Genomic DNA, 15,003 nt, shown 5'->3' with positions numbered 1-15,003 from the left:
ATTAATATCACTGATAATTTATTTATAGTCCAAAAATCAATTCCAAGTATCAGGAGTAGTGACGCACTTTTTATACCTAATCTAGCCATACATTCTGTTACAAAGTTAATTGCCTCTAGAGACTATTATTTTAAAGTTATTTAATTAAGTTTTATATACCTAATAAAGAGACTAATAACGAATAAAAAATGCCTAATAATTATTCCATGTTGCCAGCCCTCACCTTAATACATGCCTTTTAAGGAGCAAACGAAGAGGGCCTAATTTACGCACCATTTTTTGCGGAAATTAGGCATTCTTGTTGTGAAAAAAATATTCAGGTGACCAATTTTTTTCAATTTTCTACGCATTCCTTCTTTGAATACAGATCTAGGTAAGCGGCAGATGTAGTTAATAAAGTGCTGCGAGACTATTATCTCGTGTATTTTATTGGTTTTGTGAGCAGGCCCAGAAAAATTATACATTTTAGTGAATACACGTGCACGAGTGTAACAAAATACCGTAAAAGACGCTAAAGTTTAACCTATTTACAACACCATATTCCATGATAAAAGATTTTGTAAAAGACGTAACTGCTACTTCCCAAACCTGAATATGGACTAATTTACCAAGGTTAATGAGGTAACTTACTGACTCTCGGCAAGTCAATGATTGATCCACTGGATAAAAATAAATGTTATGTATCTTAGAGAACAAGGCCTGCTCTACGCGATACATAAAAAATAGTTTGTTACAGAAAAAAAATTAAAGCTATCTATGGGGTCGAAATTCCCGACGGAGGTGGTGAAAAAGGCGTGCATATTTTTGAGGCACTTCTCTGCTTCATTAAAAAGCACGTAAATACGCAAGAGATGATGAAATCTAATAATCATTATGTTTTTAAATTCTTCATTAGTTTGTCTATTTGGTATATAAAATTTGTTTCAATAACTTTTAATTTATAGTTGTTATGTGTAATTTACGTTATAATAATAACGTTATAACTGCATTTATGGCTAGACTAGGTAACTAGATATTTTGTATGTTTTTTTTTCAGTACATTAAGTATTTCCTTTTTATAATCATTGATTTCTTAACAGATCAAGTGATGTCAATATCGGTGACAAACGTAACATACAACTCAGTGACTTTGGAATGGGTACCAGGGTTTGACGGCGGCCTTACTACTTGGTTTAGACTTAGATATCGGTAAGTTTTTAAATGACTTCTATGCATCCTCTGTAATATTTAATAAGGCAGAATTTGCATTTTTATACGCCTAAATTATCCTTGTGTCCTCATGACTAAGAAGAGCCTCAACCATATTGCTTTATGCACAAAATCGCAAATGTTTTGACATGACCTGATATACCATTGGCATGCTTCTCTGTTACGAGTACATCATGTGTCTAACGAATTAGCAATTGTTCACGACCTATAAAGGTTACTCCATGAAGAGGCGCACAAAACAAAAGACGCGTTAAGTTTCTTTAAGTTCTATTCTTGGTCTTTGCAGGAAACCTTATGAAGAAACATACAGATATGACGACGTATCACCAAGGAATGCAACGTCGTATACGATTGGTGGACTGGAAAAGAATACAGACTACGTTTTCTCCGTTATGGCGCTTAACAAAATAGGACAGAGCAAATATAGGCCAGACGATACTAAAGCCACAACACTTAGTAAGTATCCTTAGTTTTATAGTTCTGATTAGAATACAATAAACTATAATTTATGTTCCACTGGTTTGATAGTTAAAATAAATCAAACACAAAAAAGTAAATTAACTAATAAAGTTCTAATGTAGGTACTAGGTAGAATGAAAAATGTAGCAAGAAAATATTGCATCTAAAACTACTATAATAATTATGTTTTTTATTTTTATTGAAACATTTAACAATTTTAGACTACGTAAATTATAAATACTTACATTTTGTTTTTATGATATTATATCATTGGTCGAACTAGTGATTTTGTTAAGACGGTTCCCTGAGCCAGAAGGCGAAAAATCTCCTTATATGATCCTGTTTTTCTAAGAGGCGTTGATATTCGTAGACGTGGAAAAAATATATGTAGTTCTTGACTATATTATCTTTAATATCATAGCTTCCGATACACGAATTATGACACTTCGCTCGATACAATTAATTCGCAAAGTAACCTCTAACTCGGACTTTTAATCCAACTTCACTCGGTTATTTATTATCTGATACTATAAACAATAAAAGAAGAAAAAACAATCTTAACTTAAATAATAATTTCATAGCTTTTGAATTTTGATATTGTAGGGTAACGTTTTTAAAATAAATAAAAATCGACAAAATTCGATCAAAATTGACACTTGGCGCGCATGATCTTTCCCGTTCTTTCTTGCGAAATGTGACACAGAGACAGCGGCAAACCGATGGAACGGCCTTAACGTTATTTTATGATTGAAATGACGAATTAAATTAAAAAAGACAAAAACTTAAAAAAAAAATTTTAACCGTCGATTTCCTATAAGTACCCCCAAGTGTAAATATTGAAAAAGGACTTAGGCTTCCAAAGAAATAATTACTATGACTCAGTTAAAGGTTATTTAACTTGAACAAAAATGAGACCCACTTCAAAGAATTACCATTCCGTTTGATGGTTTTCCTCAAAGAAATCTTAGTAAATAATTAAGGAAAAGGCATAAATTATTAAGAAGAGCCTCCACGCCGGATGAGACGAGTTAATTTTCTTAGTGTAATGAATGCATAGCAATTATAAAAAGTTACTATGTATTTATACAGTATATTCAAAGCAAATTTTACATTTATCTTTGTAATATTATTAAACCAAATATAAAGTAACCGGTAGCACAAAATGACTTTAAATTACTACAATAAAGGAAATGAACTTAAAATATATTCATTCAAAATACTATAATGCAAAAAAATGTGAAATAGTAGTACCTGGTTTTGTATCAGATAAAATCTGTACTAAGTACCTACTATTTAATTTCACATTTAAAAAAGTAGTCTGAGGACTAGTGAAATCCAATGCATTTTTGCTATTTCTACACTTTATCAGTGTAGGTACAAAAGTTTTATTTCTGAAATTTCATTTGTTTAGGTAAAATATTCTTAAAACGTAAAAATACCTTATGTTGACCAGTGCAACATAAACTCCATTTTTTTACATATTAATAAAAATTTTTTTAATGAAATATCCCAACTTTTTCACGCACCAGACTTCGTCCCATCATCAGTACATTCAAGTTCTGAAGAATATAACTATAATGTGCCCGGCGTATTCATCATAACCGGCACCATTGTCGGTACTGCGCTGATTCTACTGAATGTACTGTTGATAGGATTTTGTCTGCACAGGAGGACAAATAAGAGGATCAGAGGTGTGATGTTTGATGTTTTTGATGTGAATGTTCGTCGATTATATGTTTAGTTGTAAACGACAAGGATCATTGTCTTTGTTAATGTGCTTGTAGAGTTTTAAAGGATCTTTACTGGCAGCTTTACTTTTTGTCGATCTTACTAAAGTTACATTTAATAGTTTTGCTTTGTTTAATCGAAAAACTTTTGAATCAAGAGGCTCTTTAGATACAAAACTGCCATAATTATGATTCAGACAAATCACGTTTTTTATGTCGAAAATTGTTCGACATGTTTTGCTTCGTAACATGGACTTTTTTCGAACTTGTAATTATTATAAGAGTTAGAAGCATTTAAAAATTTGAATGAAATCTGTTTTTTGCTCCTACATTTAGCAATAATCAAAAAATCGAAAAAAGTCAAACGTAGGGGCATACCTATGGTTAATATACATCAAATTTTGTAAAAATATGTACCATAATGTCAACATCCAGAGAGGAAAATGGGGACTACGTTTGAATGGAGAAGCGGCCGTCCCCTTTCCTCTTAATAACGTGTGATATATTTTTTTTGGTCGGGTTTATTTATTTATTAGGAATATAAGAAAATTCCTAATATTGACAACATTGTTTCCAAAAACTGCCAATAAAGATGTTTTAAAAAAGATTCCACTATTCATTTGCTGATTTCGTTTATTTATTTTCTTTAAAGCTTCTTCAGAAGTAGGCGAGTTGAACGTAGTGACTACAGAGTACGTAGAAACAGCCGACGTATCGAAGAGCGTAGTTGTCTATGTGTCTATCACAGGAGCACTTCTAGTTTTGGTTAACGCTGCGTTAGTCGCTTGTTTTGTTTTTAAACGCCGATCTAGACGGTTGAAAGGTGAGTTTGTTTAGTTCTTTGTTTTGTTTTAATCTAAAGCTTTGATAATATACATTTTCTTTCCTTTTTTTGTCAATTCATTATTTTGATAGCTGCCATTGTTATACTTATTTCCACAGAATTTAGTAAAATTGTGCAAAGCTTTGGATTGTTGTATATCATTTGTATTTTTTAAGTTATAAGTGTTAAGTAGTAGTTCGTTTCTGTATTGTACAGTCGCCATCAGATATATCTGAGCGGACAACGTGTTCACAATATCTGAACACGCACTCTAATGCCCTGACAATAGAGGCGTGTTCAGATAATGTGAGCGCCTCGGCCGCTCCGATATATCTGATGGCGAATGTAGTTCCTAAAAGCTACTTTTATTATTTAATTGTGTTAAAAGGCGAATAGTTTGTCTCCGTTTATGTCTCTAATTAAATTATGTACCAACAAAAAGTAAAATAATGTCAGTCCTTCATTCCTCACTTTCTTTTCGACAGAAGAATTATTGCAAGTTTGATTGCAGATCTCCTGCTAATATAAATATCCACTTCCTGCGTATCTATCAGTAATAAGTGGTTATCTTAAAGTAATTCATCACATCAGTTAACAAGCTATTAGAATAATGAAACAATCAAATTTTTCTTCCAATTTTCTTTTCCATTAATATGCACTGCATACATTAGGTTAAATTAACATTGATTTACCTTCATTAAAATTTAATGCTTTTTCAAACGCAATATCATTACGTCTTAGAACAAAAAAGGTTTAGTACAAAATTGTTCAGAGAATTTATAAGATATTTTATTGTCTATACTCTTGTCTGTTTAGTCATGATAAATATAAAATAGTTTTTATTGTGCCTTTAAATGTCGTTTTAAGGTATTAGTCGTAAACAAGTTTATTCTATTGATTTAAAAAAACTACTACTATGTAAATGCAAGCTAAATTCTAAAATGCTTACACTGCAAAAAGGAACCATAAAGTTTCAACACACACAAGCGACTATGAACCTAATTTCACCCCCGTCAGCGTTCAAATTTCAACCTCTTGCGTTAGCACTTAATGATTCTCATGTCGATTAGTTTACTCGACTGTGAACGTAGATAATCGAATTTAATTGATTACCCCCTGGCATTGCACTCAATCATGATGCTTCATGTATTTTCTGCATACTAGGAAGCCAATTCCGACTTAACTATTTTTTATTGGCATTAAAGTAATGACACGGCTTTGGTAGCATTTTGCACGACGTGAGCCATCAGGTCGTATCACAACCTTAACATTTCTTTAAAATCAAAATCGGCCTCTAAAACGATATAATAATATTCTGGTTATAAAATACGTTATAATAATATTTTGATATGGTAATTATGACCCAATAACGACAGAGGGCGCTTACGGATACTCTAACTAATATAGGAAAAACCTTAACAACTTTAATTTTACGTATATTTAATCTGTAGTGAAAATTACAGTTTGTTGTAAAATTTGCTTCTATCTACAATTCAAAATTTCGAATTGTATTTATTTTCCATAAGCGCTCAAATAGTGATGTTGAATCCAACGCTGATTAAGATATTCCAAACCGGGCGAAAATTGTACGTGCTCACAGGCTTCGGTCCGGTCACATTCCATTAAACATGTTTGCTCATCTAATGAGGAAAGCAGAATCGCCCAACTGCGATATTTGCGACTCTGTCGAGGATGTACAGCACTTCCTAATGGAATGTCTTCGGACTCGAGAAAACAGGGCGCAACTATTTGAAGCTATGGGTTATGCAGTAACATATATTGGGGTTTTTCACTCGATATTGGCGGAACCCCTGTCTAACTGCGAAATTCGTGTACAGTTTATTTGATATCTAGTAACACTTATTGGCTGTAATGTAGAGGCCCAACGGAGCCGCCTTGTCTCATTGATAAAGGCTTCTTTTAAATATGTAGATTAAAAGAAAGATATTCTAGGAAAATAAATCCTAGTTTAATAATAAACCCCCAAATCTGCTTTTTGTGATTTTTTTGCAATTTGTGATGCTCAATCACAAATTTCACCTCACATTTTCATCTCTATTCATAAATTTCACCCCTAACTTCCAATATTTTTCGCAGAACAAGCCGGTCAAGCTTCAAAATCAGCAACGATAGAGATGTACGCGCCATCCTCCTACAACGATACTATGACGGGAGAAACGTTGAGTTCTGTGTCTGAGAAGTCCGAGACGTATTCACAAGATGAGGGGATGGATGATAGGCAGCCGCCGCCGATACCTGAGGTGCCGAGTATGCCGAGCAGACATATGCTGCAGGTAAGAATCATTATCATTGCTGCAATTCATTGGTATTGGCAAAACTTTTTTTTTCTTAACCCTTAATAGTGTCCCACTGCTAGGCAAAGCCTTCATTTTCACGACTCCCGTGGTTGTGCTTTTTCGGGCCAGTTACTAAAAGGTGTATAAGTCGTACCTCCGTGTCCGTCTGGGCCTGCCACGTCCGCGCTCACCTTGAGGCATCCACTTGGTGGCTTTACTTCGGATGCATGCGGCAGACGTGACCCGTTAGAAAAACTACGTACCGTAAATTCACCTTTATAACATTAGTTTGTGATGCATCAACAAGAGCACAGATTTTAATTAGGATGATAATAAAAATCAGATTCTAAACTACTTTATTCCTTCCAGCAAACCGACGCTTACCTAATGGATGACCAAGGTTTAGTCATTCCTCCACCATTGGACTACCCTCCTCCGAACTATGCCGTGTATGAAGGGGATCATGCTAGGACGCTGCCGCATCCGCATAGGCATAAGGATATGAGTGGGCATAGCACGCTTGGCCGTAGTGCAGGTAAGATATTTTTTTTATCGGAAAAAGTTAAGCATTCGACCATAATCTCACGATAGTACGAGTATAATATGAGCGCTGTGTTTTCTCTCCTACATTGGGGTGGTCGATCATTCGAAATTACCAAAACATATCTGGAATGAGCTGTTACATAGATTTGAACTTAAATACTATCACGATACAGTTGCTTTTTAAACGACATTGTTAATTTGCCGCGTGCTTAAGACGGGAGCTGACCGCTCTGCATAAAAGAAACAAAGGTTTTTTTTAATTGATTAGGGTTTGAGGAGAAAAATCATCTCAGAAGAATTTAATTCATACTTAAGTGCCGATGTAACTAAGATGGAGCATGCTTACCTAAAAGATATTCACTCTCGATTTAAAAAGATCCAAGTTATAGTGGGCTCGGAATAGATTTGCAGGAAGTGAGTTCCATACTACACGTATATTTTAAGTGTAACTACAATTCAAATTAACTCAATTTATTGTTGACAGGCAAACAGAACTATGCCCCCGCACCTTCGCCTATGCCACCGCTGGATGGCTCCTACTACAACATGGCTTCTGACCGCTACCTCTCTTACCCGCCTCTTATCGGCGAGTACTTGCAGCAACAGGTATGTTCTTGTAAACTTTGAAATAAAGGAACAGCGCGAAATTTAATGGGATACGGCAGAAGAACCGTTAATAGCGATTAAGCGTAATATCGAAGACTTATTCGACAAAGATCGTATTGAAGATAACGTGCGAATAAGTTAGCAGTAATTTTGACCTAAACTTATGAACAAAATTAATAAAAGGCTTGTAAGAGTAGATTAATTTGGTAGGTATCTAAGCTCTTGAGAAAAGCTCTTAAAGTTCTTTATAAATTGGAGCCTAACAGACGGGCCCAAATCGATGTGGATTTATTTCCAGTCTAGTTCTCGAGCAAACATTACGAGTATTTACCTTATTAATTTCGATATGTAGCCGATTACATACACGTAAGGCGTACTTCCAAATCAGAGGTAGAATCAGTGAGTTTTTCGGTATTGACGCACGAAAAATCATTCGTTTTACTATTTACTTTTCGATAAAGGAAACCATCGTGAGTACCCTGCACTCATCTAAGAATTCATAAGTATATCCCCATCACCTTTTCTTCTGAGAAAGGTCTGTGCCCATTATGCCACGTACAGCGAGGTGCAAAAGTATTAATTTAGTGGAAGCAGTTTTGCAGCTGTGTGGACAGTCAGCTGCAAATATAACTGACTACTCCTGCATAGAAATTTGTTTGCACTGAGGTCAACTAACTCTGTAGCTGACTGTACATAAGCCTGGTGAGATGATGACTGGACATGACCGTACCCTATTTGCAGCAAACCGGACGAACTCCAACCCCACCTCAGCAGTACGGAGCGGCACCACTTCAGAAGCACATGCTGAATGGGATGAGTGGATCTCCCTCTCACGTCGCGAGTCCGCCTATGAGCTATGGAATTGATGGTAAGAAAATTTATGATCAGACAAACTACTAAAATACCATTAAATAATCCTTTTGGTTTTTCTGAGAATAGTTAGAACAGTATTTGTTGGCTTAATATTGTTCAATTCTTAAGTCAAGCCTTCAGATTTCCAGCATTATCAGAAGTAATCAATCCCGAAAAAACGTTCATAAGCGACAATCTGGTAAAACACAACCACTATACCAATTTATTAGCCAAACATAATCAAACACAAAAGTGATCCACACATGCCACATGCTTCGTGACCTTATTCTACATTAACACTATAGTAAAATATGTCTGAATCTCATACAGCCGATTATTAATAAGGCACGGAGAATATTGACCCTTTGGTAACTTATTTCTTGCAGAATCATGTCGATTTTCTACTAACAAACCACATAATTGCTCCCATATTGTGGATTATTCGTACAAAACAGTTTTTAACGATCTTACGCTTAATCTGTGCTACGTTATGTATGATCGATTTTATTCTTGCTTAAAACCCCATTTACATGGCGCGAGAACTTGCATGCAATATTCGATACATTCATTATCATCATATCAGCCAGAGGACGTCTACTGCTGGACATAAGCCTCCCCCAAAGAGTGCCACAACGATCGGTCTTGCGCCACCCGCATCCAGCGGACTCCCGCGACCAGGTCATGAGTCCACCTTGTGGGGGGCTTACCCACGCTGCGCCTTCCGGTACGAGGTCGTCACTCGAGAACCTTACCGCCCCAAACGTGCAATGTGTCCCGCCCACTGCCACTTAAGTTTAGCGATTCGGAGGGCTACATCAGTTACCTTTTTTGTCCACAGTTCCCTTGGACCGGCAATCCGCAGGCGGCACGTTGCGACGACGAAACGAAAAAATGGCCCCCGTGCCTCCACCAGACGTCACCGTGCTACATCCAGGGTGTAATCAGGTGAGACCTTGGTTCCTATAATCTCATGAGGTCCTGTATATAGCATTATATCCTCCTGAAACCCGGGTTTTCACCAAACATACTACGTAAATTGAGCGTTGTCCAGCTAGAGATAAAACTGGTGGGGATCACATTGAGAGACCGTTAAACGAATGAGTGGCTGAGACAACAGATCAAGGTCACTGATGTTGAAAAACGCGTAGCCAGTTTGAAGTGGAAATGGGCTGGTCATATAGCACGAAACACCGATTCGTGGAGTAAACTACTCGAATGGCGACCATGGGGATAAGAACGTCCTTGACCCCAGATGCGTTGGGACGACGACAATCCTCCTAGCATTTATAATGTTTGTTTGCGATGAATATTAGGTTTCATTGTAGCTGTCCCAGTCAAGTACGGGGAAACTATCCAGAGTATCGTAGTACTTACTGTCCCTCGGCTTACAAATCTTACCTATTGTAGTTAATGCAGAGACTAACAGGCCCAACGCCCAACGTACACTGGCATCAGAATGATATCTGAATGACACTACTGACAATAACGAGGGAAATGCACGATAACTGAAAGATATAATTTAGATTTCAGTCTATGTTTTAATTAGCCCGAGACTACGTCATTAAGCAAAGTGAAATGTGTGTTTGTTTATAACACTAGTAGTATGAATAGCACCAAATACTCGAAAAAGGATTGGACTGGACTTATGACTCAAAATACTGACTGACTGACTAAAAGGTCTTTTAACCGCAGTCTCATAAATCTGAGTTTTATCTTACTCGTCTAAATTTTGGAGACTGTAGTATATTAGTTAAGGGTATTTGTAAAATACTGTACCTACCTACTTGGATAAAAAAAATTAACAAAAAAAAAGCTTGCTCGGATAAAAGCAGTGTTCAACTAGCTCGCTTGTTTTACAATATGGTAACAGAGGTGGGTGTTCGATTATAATACGTGCTATCAATCATTTAATCGACTATTTTTTAAACAACAGTCCAAATAATAATTAGTGAAAGACGAATAAATCCAGCACATTTCAAACCCCACATTTAAACTCTCCAGGCGCCATTCAAACCACAAGGTTATCCGGACACTAAAATTTTAAGCACATTTAATTTCATGTTCATTTAATTTTCTCCAACTCTCGCTGGCTTACCGGGGACGAAATTAAGCTCATTTTGACGTCGCCCAGGCGAAAATGAGACGGTTTAAGCTTCATTACACAGAGGTCTGGATGCTGCGTTCAGTTTTGGACTAGTTTAATACATTAAACAGACTGCTTTTGAAGCTTACAAGTAGTTTGGAAATAAGGTAGGACATTGATGCGGCCAAGGTCTCGTAAATATCTGAACCTGCACTTAAATGATTAATGATTTGATCAAATAATTGTGAACACCTAGGCCGCCCCGATATAATTATCTGATGGCGACTAAAAATAAACAGGTTCTATTTAAAATCAACTACAATATGTTTTTTATGTTTTTGAAAAGGTCTTGATTCATAAAGAATTACCGAAAGATTTATATCTTAAAAAACTTAGATTTTCCTGTGCATAAATATCTGGCAAAAAATTTAATACGGATATATCGATGCTTTTAGTGAAAGACAACGTGACATATACCTATAGGTACCTATTTCCTCTGTTTGGTGTTTGTGAAAGAAAGTCGGTAAAAATGGTGTTGGATAATTTCTCTGAACTGAATCTAGTTTTGGGCAGCAAAGTTGCAATGTTTTGTTTGTTAAAAACAATGCGACATGCTTTGTTGCCAAACAAAACATCTAACTTTACGGTGACATCTTTAGTTGACTGCGTTTTGAGAACAATGCGTTCCTGAACATACATATCACGATTGTAGCTCATATATTTTCATATTTACTATTATCAGGCTCATTTTGTGCTATAAATAATAGAGCGTTTACAGAACAACAGATAGTATGCTGCTAACTACAATCGAAATGTGAACGTGCCCTGAACCTCCTAAATCCTGATGTCATTTTAAAAGGACAAAATCAAATCGAATTAAAAAACTATAAGTAATGGAATAAATTCAAAATTGCAATAATGTTATTTATACGTAGTAGTAGCAAGTGAATAAGTTTAACACATTTCTGTTAGTTGACGATATATAATTTGCACTGAATAATATTTTGTCAACTGTATAAAACCAACCTTTGGTGGTCATTCCAGTGACAAATTGCTCTTATAACCTTTCAATCCCGTCACTAACCAGACTTTTTTCTTTACTAAAACGGGACTTAATCGCATATAAAGTTTTAAAATTACCTCCGGCGTTTCGAGGACGGCGTTGTCTCCGTGGTCTCGGAAAACCACGACCACGAGAAACATCGAAGATAATTTTAAAACTTTATTAAAAAAAAGTGTAAAAATAGTGCAAGATTAAATCAGTGTTTTGTATTATTCAGACTAACAAGAATATTTTGTTGCAGCACCAGCTCTCCCAAACACCAGTGCCAAAGCAGCCACAGTCCATCCTAAAAGACCCATCGAGACACAAATATGGAAACCAATACGGCAGCCCCATATCCTCAAGCACGCCCCAAAGTAACTCCAGTCAGATCCTCACAGTGCAAAACCTCACCTCAGACGTACCACAATACGGTACCATTAGAAAAGAAAACAAAAAACAAAACGTTACTATAGATGAATCATATAATAAAAGAAGTGAAACGCACGTGGTATAAAATTATAAATAAGTGTTAGTGTTTGTGTAAATACAGTTAGGTAATGTAGATAGACTTAAAAATTTATTCAATGTGATAAGTGTAGTTAGTGATTAGTAAGTGATTTTGGTACGGTGGTACCTGGACTTTTGAACTTGGTTTCAATGTGCCGTTCGGCACAATAAACGTGATAGGACCGATTTGTGACCTTGGGAATGTTCCAAAATGGCACAATTCGAATTTTCGGTCTTGTTGCTTTTTATCAGATGAATTGGATTTAAAATCAAAACCGCTTGCTGGACATTTCGGTGACTATTTTAAATCCAGTTTTATTGATAAAGTAATATGCTTGCCTAAATGGATGAATTACATTGTTGTATTTTGAATCTAAGGCTTGGGATAAAGCAAAGTCATGCCATCTTTCCATGAATGGACAAGGATTAAAATTTAAGTATGATGATGATGTTTTCAAGTCAACTTTTTGTCTGACAAGCTACAAGAAAGCAGGGTTATGATATTTATTTAATTATTATGAACTAAGAAAACTTAAAATATAACCTTGCTTCTTGCACCATCATTAAATATACTACAAACATTTTCTTCTTTATCTATAAGTTTAGTAGATATAATATTCTACATAGCAATTGGTCAATTTGATAAACGTATCTTTATTCCATAATTATTTTTAAAGTACTTCTTTTTATAGTTGATCTTTATTAAGATGGCTGATTTTGCAGTAGGTATTTCAAGTAAATTTGGTATTTGCAATATAAAACACTACATAGTTAAGTACTTAATTTATAAAAACAATTCAATATAAATACATCTCCAAAACCGCATGTTTATTTGTATTCTGAAGGTTAAATAAGTCAAGCCTGAATAACCTATAATAATAGAAGTATCTATCGAAAATAAACACCTAGTAATTAACTTTGCATTTCGGCATTGTATTGTAAAACTAAATCCATGAAAACTATAAATGTAAAACTAATTTACTTGTAGTACCAAACATTTTTCAATAATGATATACTTAAGTCATTATTGAACGAACCTCTCAATGATTGACTGACTTATCAATATTCTTGTAAATTTAATTAACGTCCACTCTTATGCGAATTATTGAAAATACTTCATTGTCCAAAATTGTAATCATTTTAGAGTATTTTACTAATAATTGATTTCATTACGAAATGTTTGCTGATTGAAATTAACGTATGTAATTTGTAATTGATACAAACGATTCCCGCGAAGGATCTCTTTTGATTAAGTTTTTAATAGATTTTCTTATTAATTGTTAATAAAATTGATCTTGAATTTTTTACAAAATTTATGGGAGAATTTTGAATTTTCCCAGCGGCGGTTACCGTCGTTTGTTTTTAGAATTTTTCAATGATAGTGTTTTGACAATCGAGAATCTAATGACTGAGAATCAATCAAGACCTCAATTTTCTTAATAGTGATCGTCAAATATTTATTATTTACCTAAGTGACAATTCCTATTAAAATGATATTCAATGTCAAATCTCAATTGTCCAAGCACTTCATTCAGAATATTGCATTTATTGTTATTAAATGAATTTGATTTTTTGCTGTTTCTATTTTGATAGCAAAATTTCAATTAATTTCAAACTAAGTGAAAGATTTGCTAGTATTTGGACTGTATTCTCGAATGTAGGCATTTTAAATATTGTGTGTATTAATGACCTTCATTTTGACTATCTTGATACTATCTCAGTATCTTCGTTTTAGGTTTAAGTTAACTAAATTGTACTGCCAAATTTTCATTATGTATAATTTAAATGACTAGATTTTATTTTCTTCATCACATGTAAATAAAACTAATACTCAATCGCAAACTGACAATAAATGTAAGTTTTATCGTTTAATTTTAATTTATCCTGCTTAGATAACTGTAAATAAATTATTTTTATTTTCTCTACTATTACATTAATAGCTTTTCTACTCCAAAATTTAATCGGTTTTAATACAGATACCAAAGTTTTATTAATTTTTATTTTTAAGTTAATAAGCTACTTAATTATTTTTATTTTATTTTTGTTTTTCGAATTTGTAACAATGTTTTAATCAACGATACTGCCATGGACTGATTTTATAATTGATTTTGTCTATTGATTAATAATTGAATTATAAATCCATCCATTGATGAAAAATACGATTTCATATACATGAACAAACATATTTGTTGTTACATTTCGAATTTAAATAAAAAAACTAATTGAAATGTTTTTGTTTTATTTATTTTCCTTATTTTCCGTTTATTTTTAAGTTGTAATAAAATTTCCAAACATATCATTGTTCTCAAAATTAAAAAACGGCATTTTTTTATACTGAATAAGTCTTCTCCATTTTATTTTATGAGTGATAAAAGTGCCAAGTATAGTTACAATTTATTTTTTTCTAACTTCGTTATTTAAATAGTCTTTAAGAGTTTCTAGATAGAAAAAAAAATTGTAGCTGTGTCAAACGTCCCTACGTTATCTTAAGTAAAATTAGTAAATATTAAAATCGTGCCTTATACTTATATGCCATTTTGAAATTAAAATATCACTTAAATAATGCCGAAACTTTAGATTAAAATACGAACTTTGTAGAATATAAGAGTGAATTATGTGAAATCCTTTCAAATACATGTTGTTCACATTATTTAGTTCTGAAATTTCAGAGAATTATAAACAAAGCAAGACTGAAGTAAAGCAAATTTATGTTGGCCTCAATTTATATTATGAATATCATTCACACGTCAAAACTTTACAAACTTATTTGAGATCACAAATTGATGTTACTGCATTTTATAAAATGGGCCGATATTTTTTTTTTTTTTTATAACAGAATTCGATAAAATTTG

At 34.0% G+C, this 15,003-nt stretch overlaps 1 protein-coding gene across 2 annotated transcripts in view; it reads left to right on the top strand.

Moving 5' to 3' along the window:
• LOC134751772 (nephrin-like) overlaps positions 1–14,373 on the top strand; it is a 267,799-nt gene extending 253,426 nt beyond the window's left edge. For both annotated transcript variants that reach the window (XM_063687242.1, XM_063687241.1), the window contains exons 18-26: positions 1,080–1,188; positions 1,496–1,665; positions 4,048–4,218; positions 6,316–6,512; positions 6,885–7,050; positions 7,543–7,664; positions 8,406–8,532; positions 9,355–9,461; positions 11,904–14,373. In XM_063687242.1, the coding sequence (XP_063543312.1) occupies positions 1,080–1,188; positions 1,496–1,665; positions 4,048–4,218; positions 6,316–6,512; positions 6,885–7,050; positions 7,543–7,664; positions 8,406–8,532; positions 9,355–9,461; positions 11,904–12,158 (1,424 nt within the window). In that variant the 3' untranslated portion in view covers positions 12,159–14,373. The remainder of the gene's footprint in view (positions 1–1,079; positions 1,189–1,495; positions 1,666–4,047; positions 4,219–6,315; positions 6,513–6,884; positions 7,051–7,542; positions 7,665–8,405; positions 8,533–9,354; positions 9,462–11,903) is intronic.
• Positions 14,374–15,003: the final 630 nt, after the last annotated feature.

Source organism: Cydia strobilella, chromosome 23, assembly GCF_947568885.1.
Source record: "Cydia strobilella chromosome 23, ilCydStro3.1, whole genome shotgun sequence".
Taxonomy (NCBI): Eukaryota; Metazoa; Arthropoda; class Insecta; order Lepidoptera; family Tortricidae; genus Cydia; species Cydia strobilella.
The sequence above is the reverse complement of the archived record's forward strand: the minus strand, read 5'-3'. Positions and strand labels throughout refer to the sequence as shown.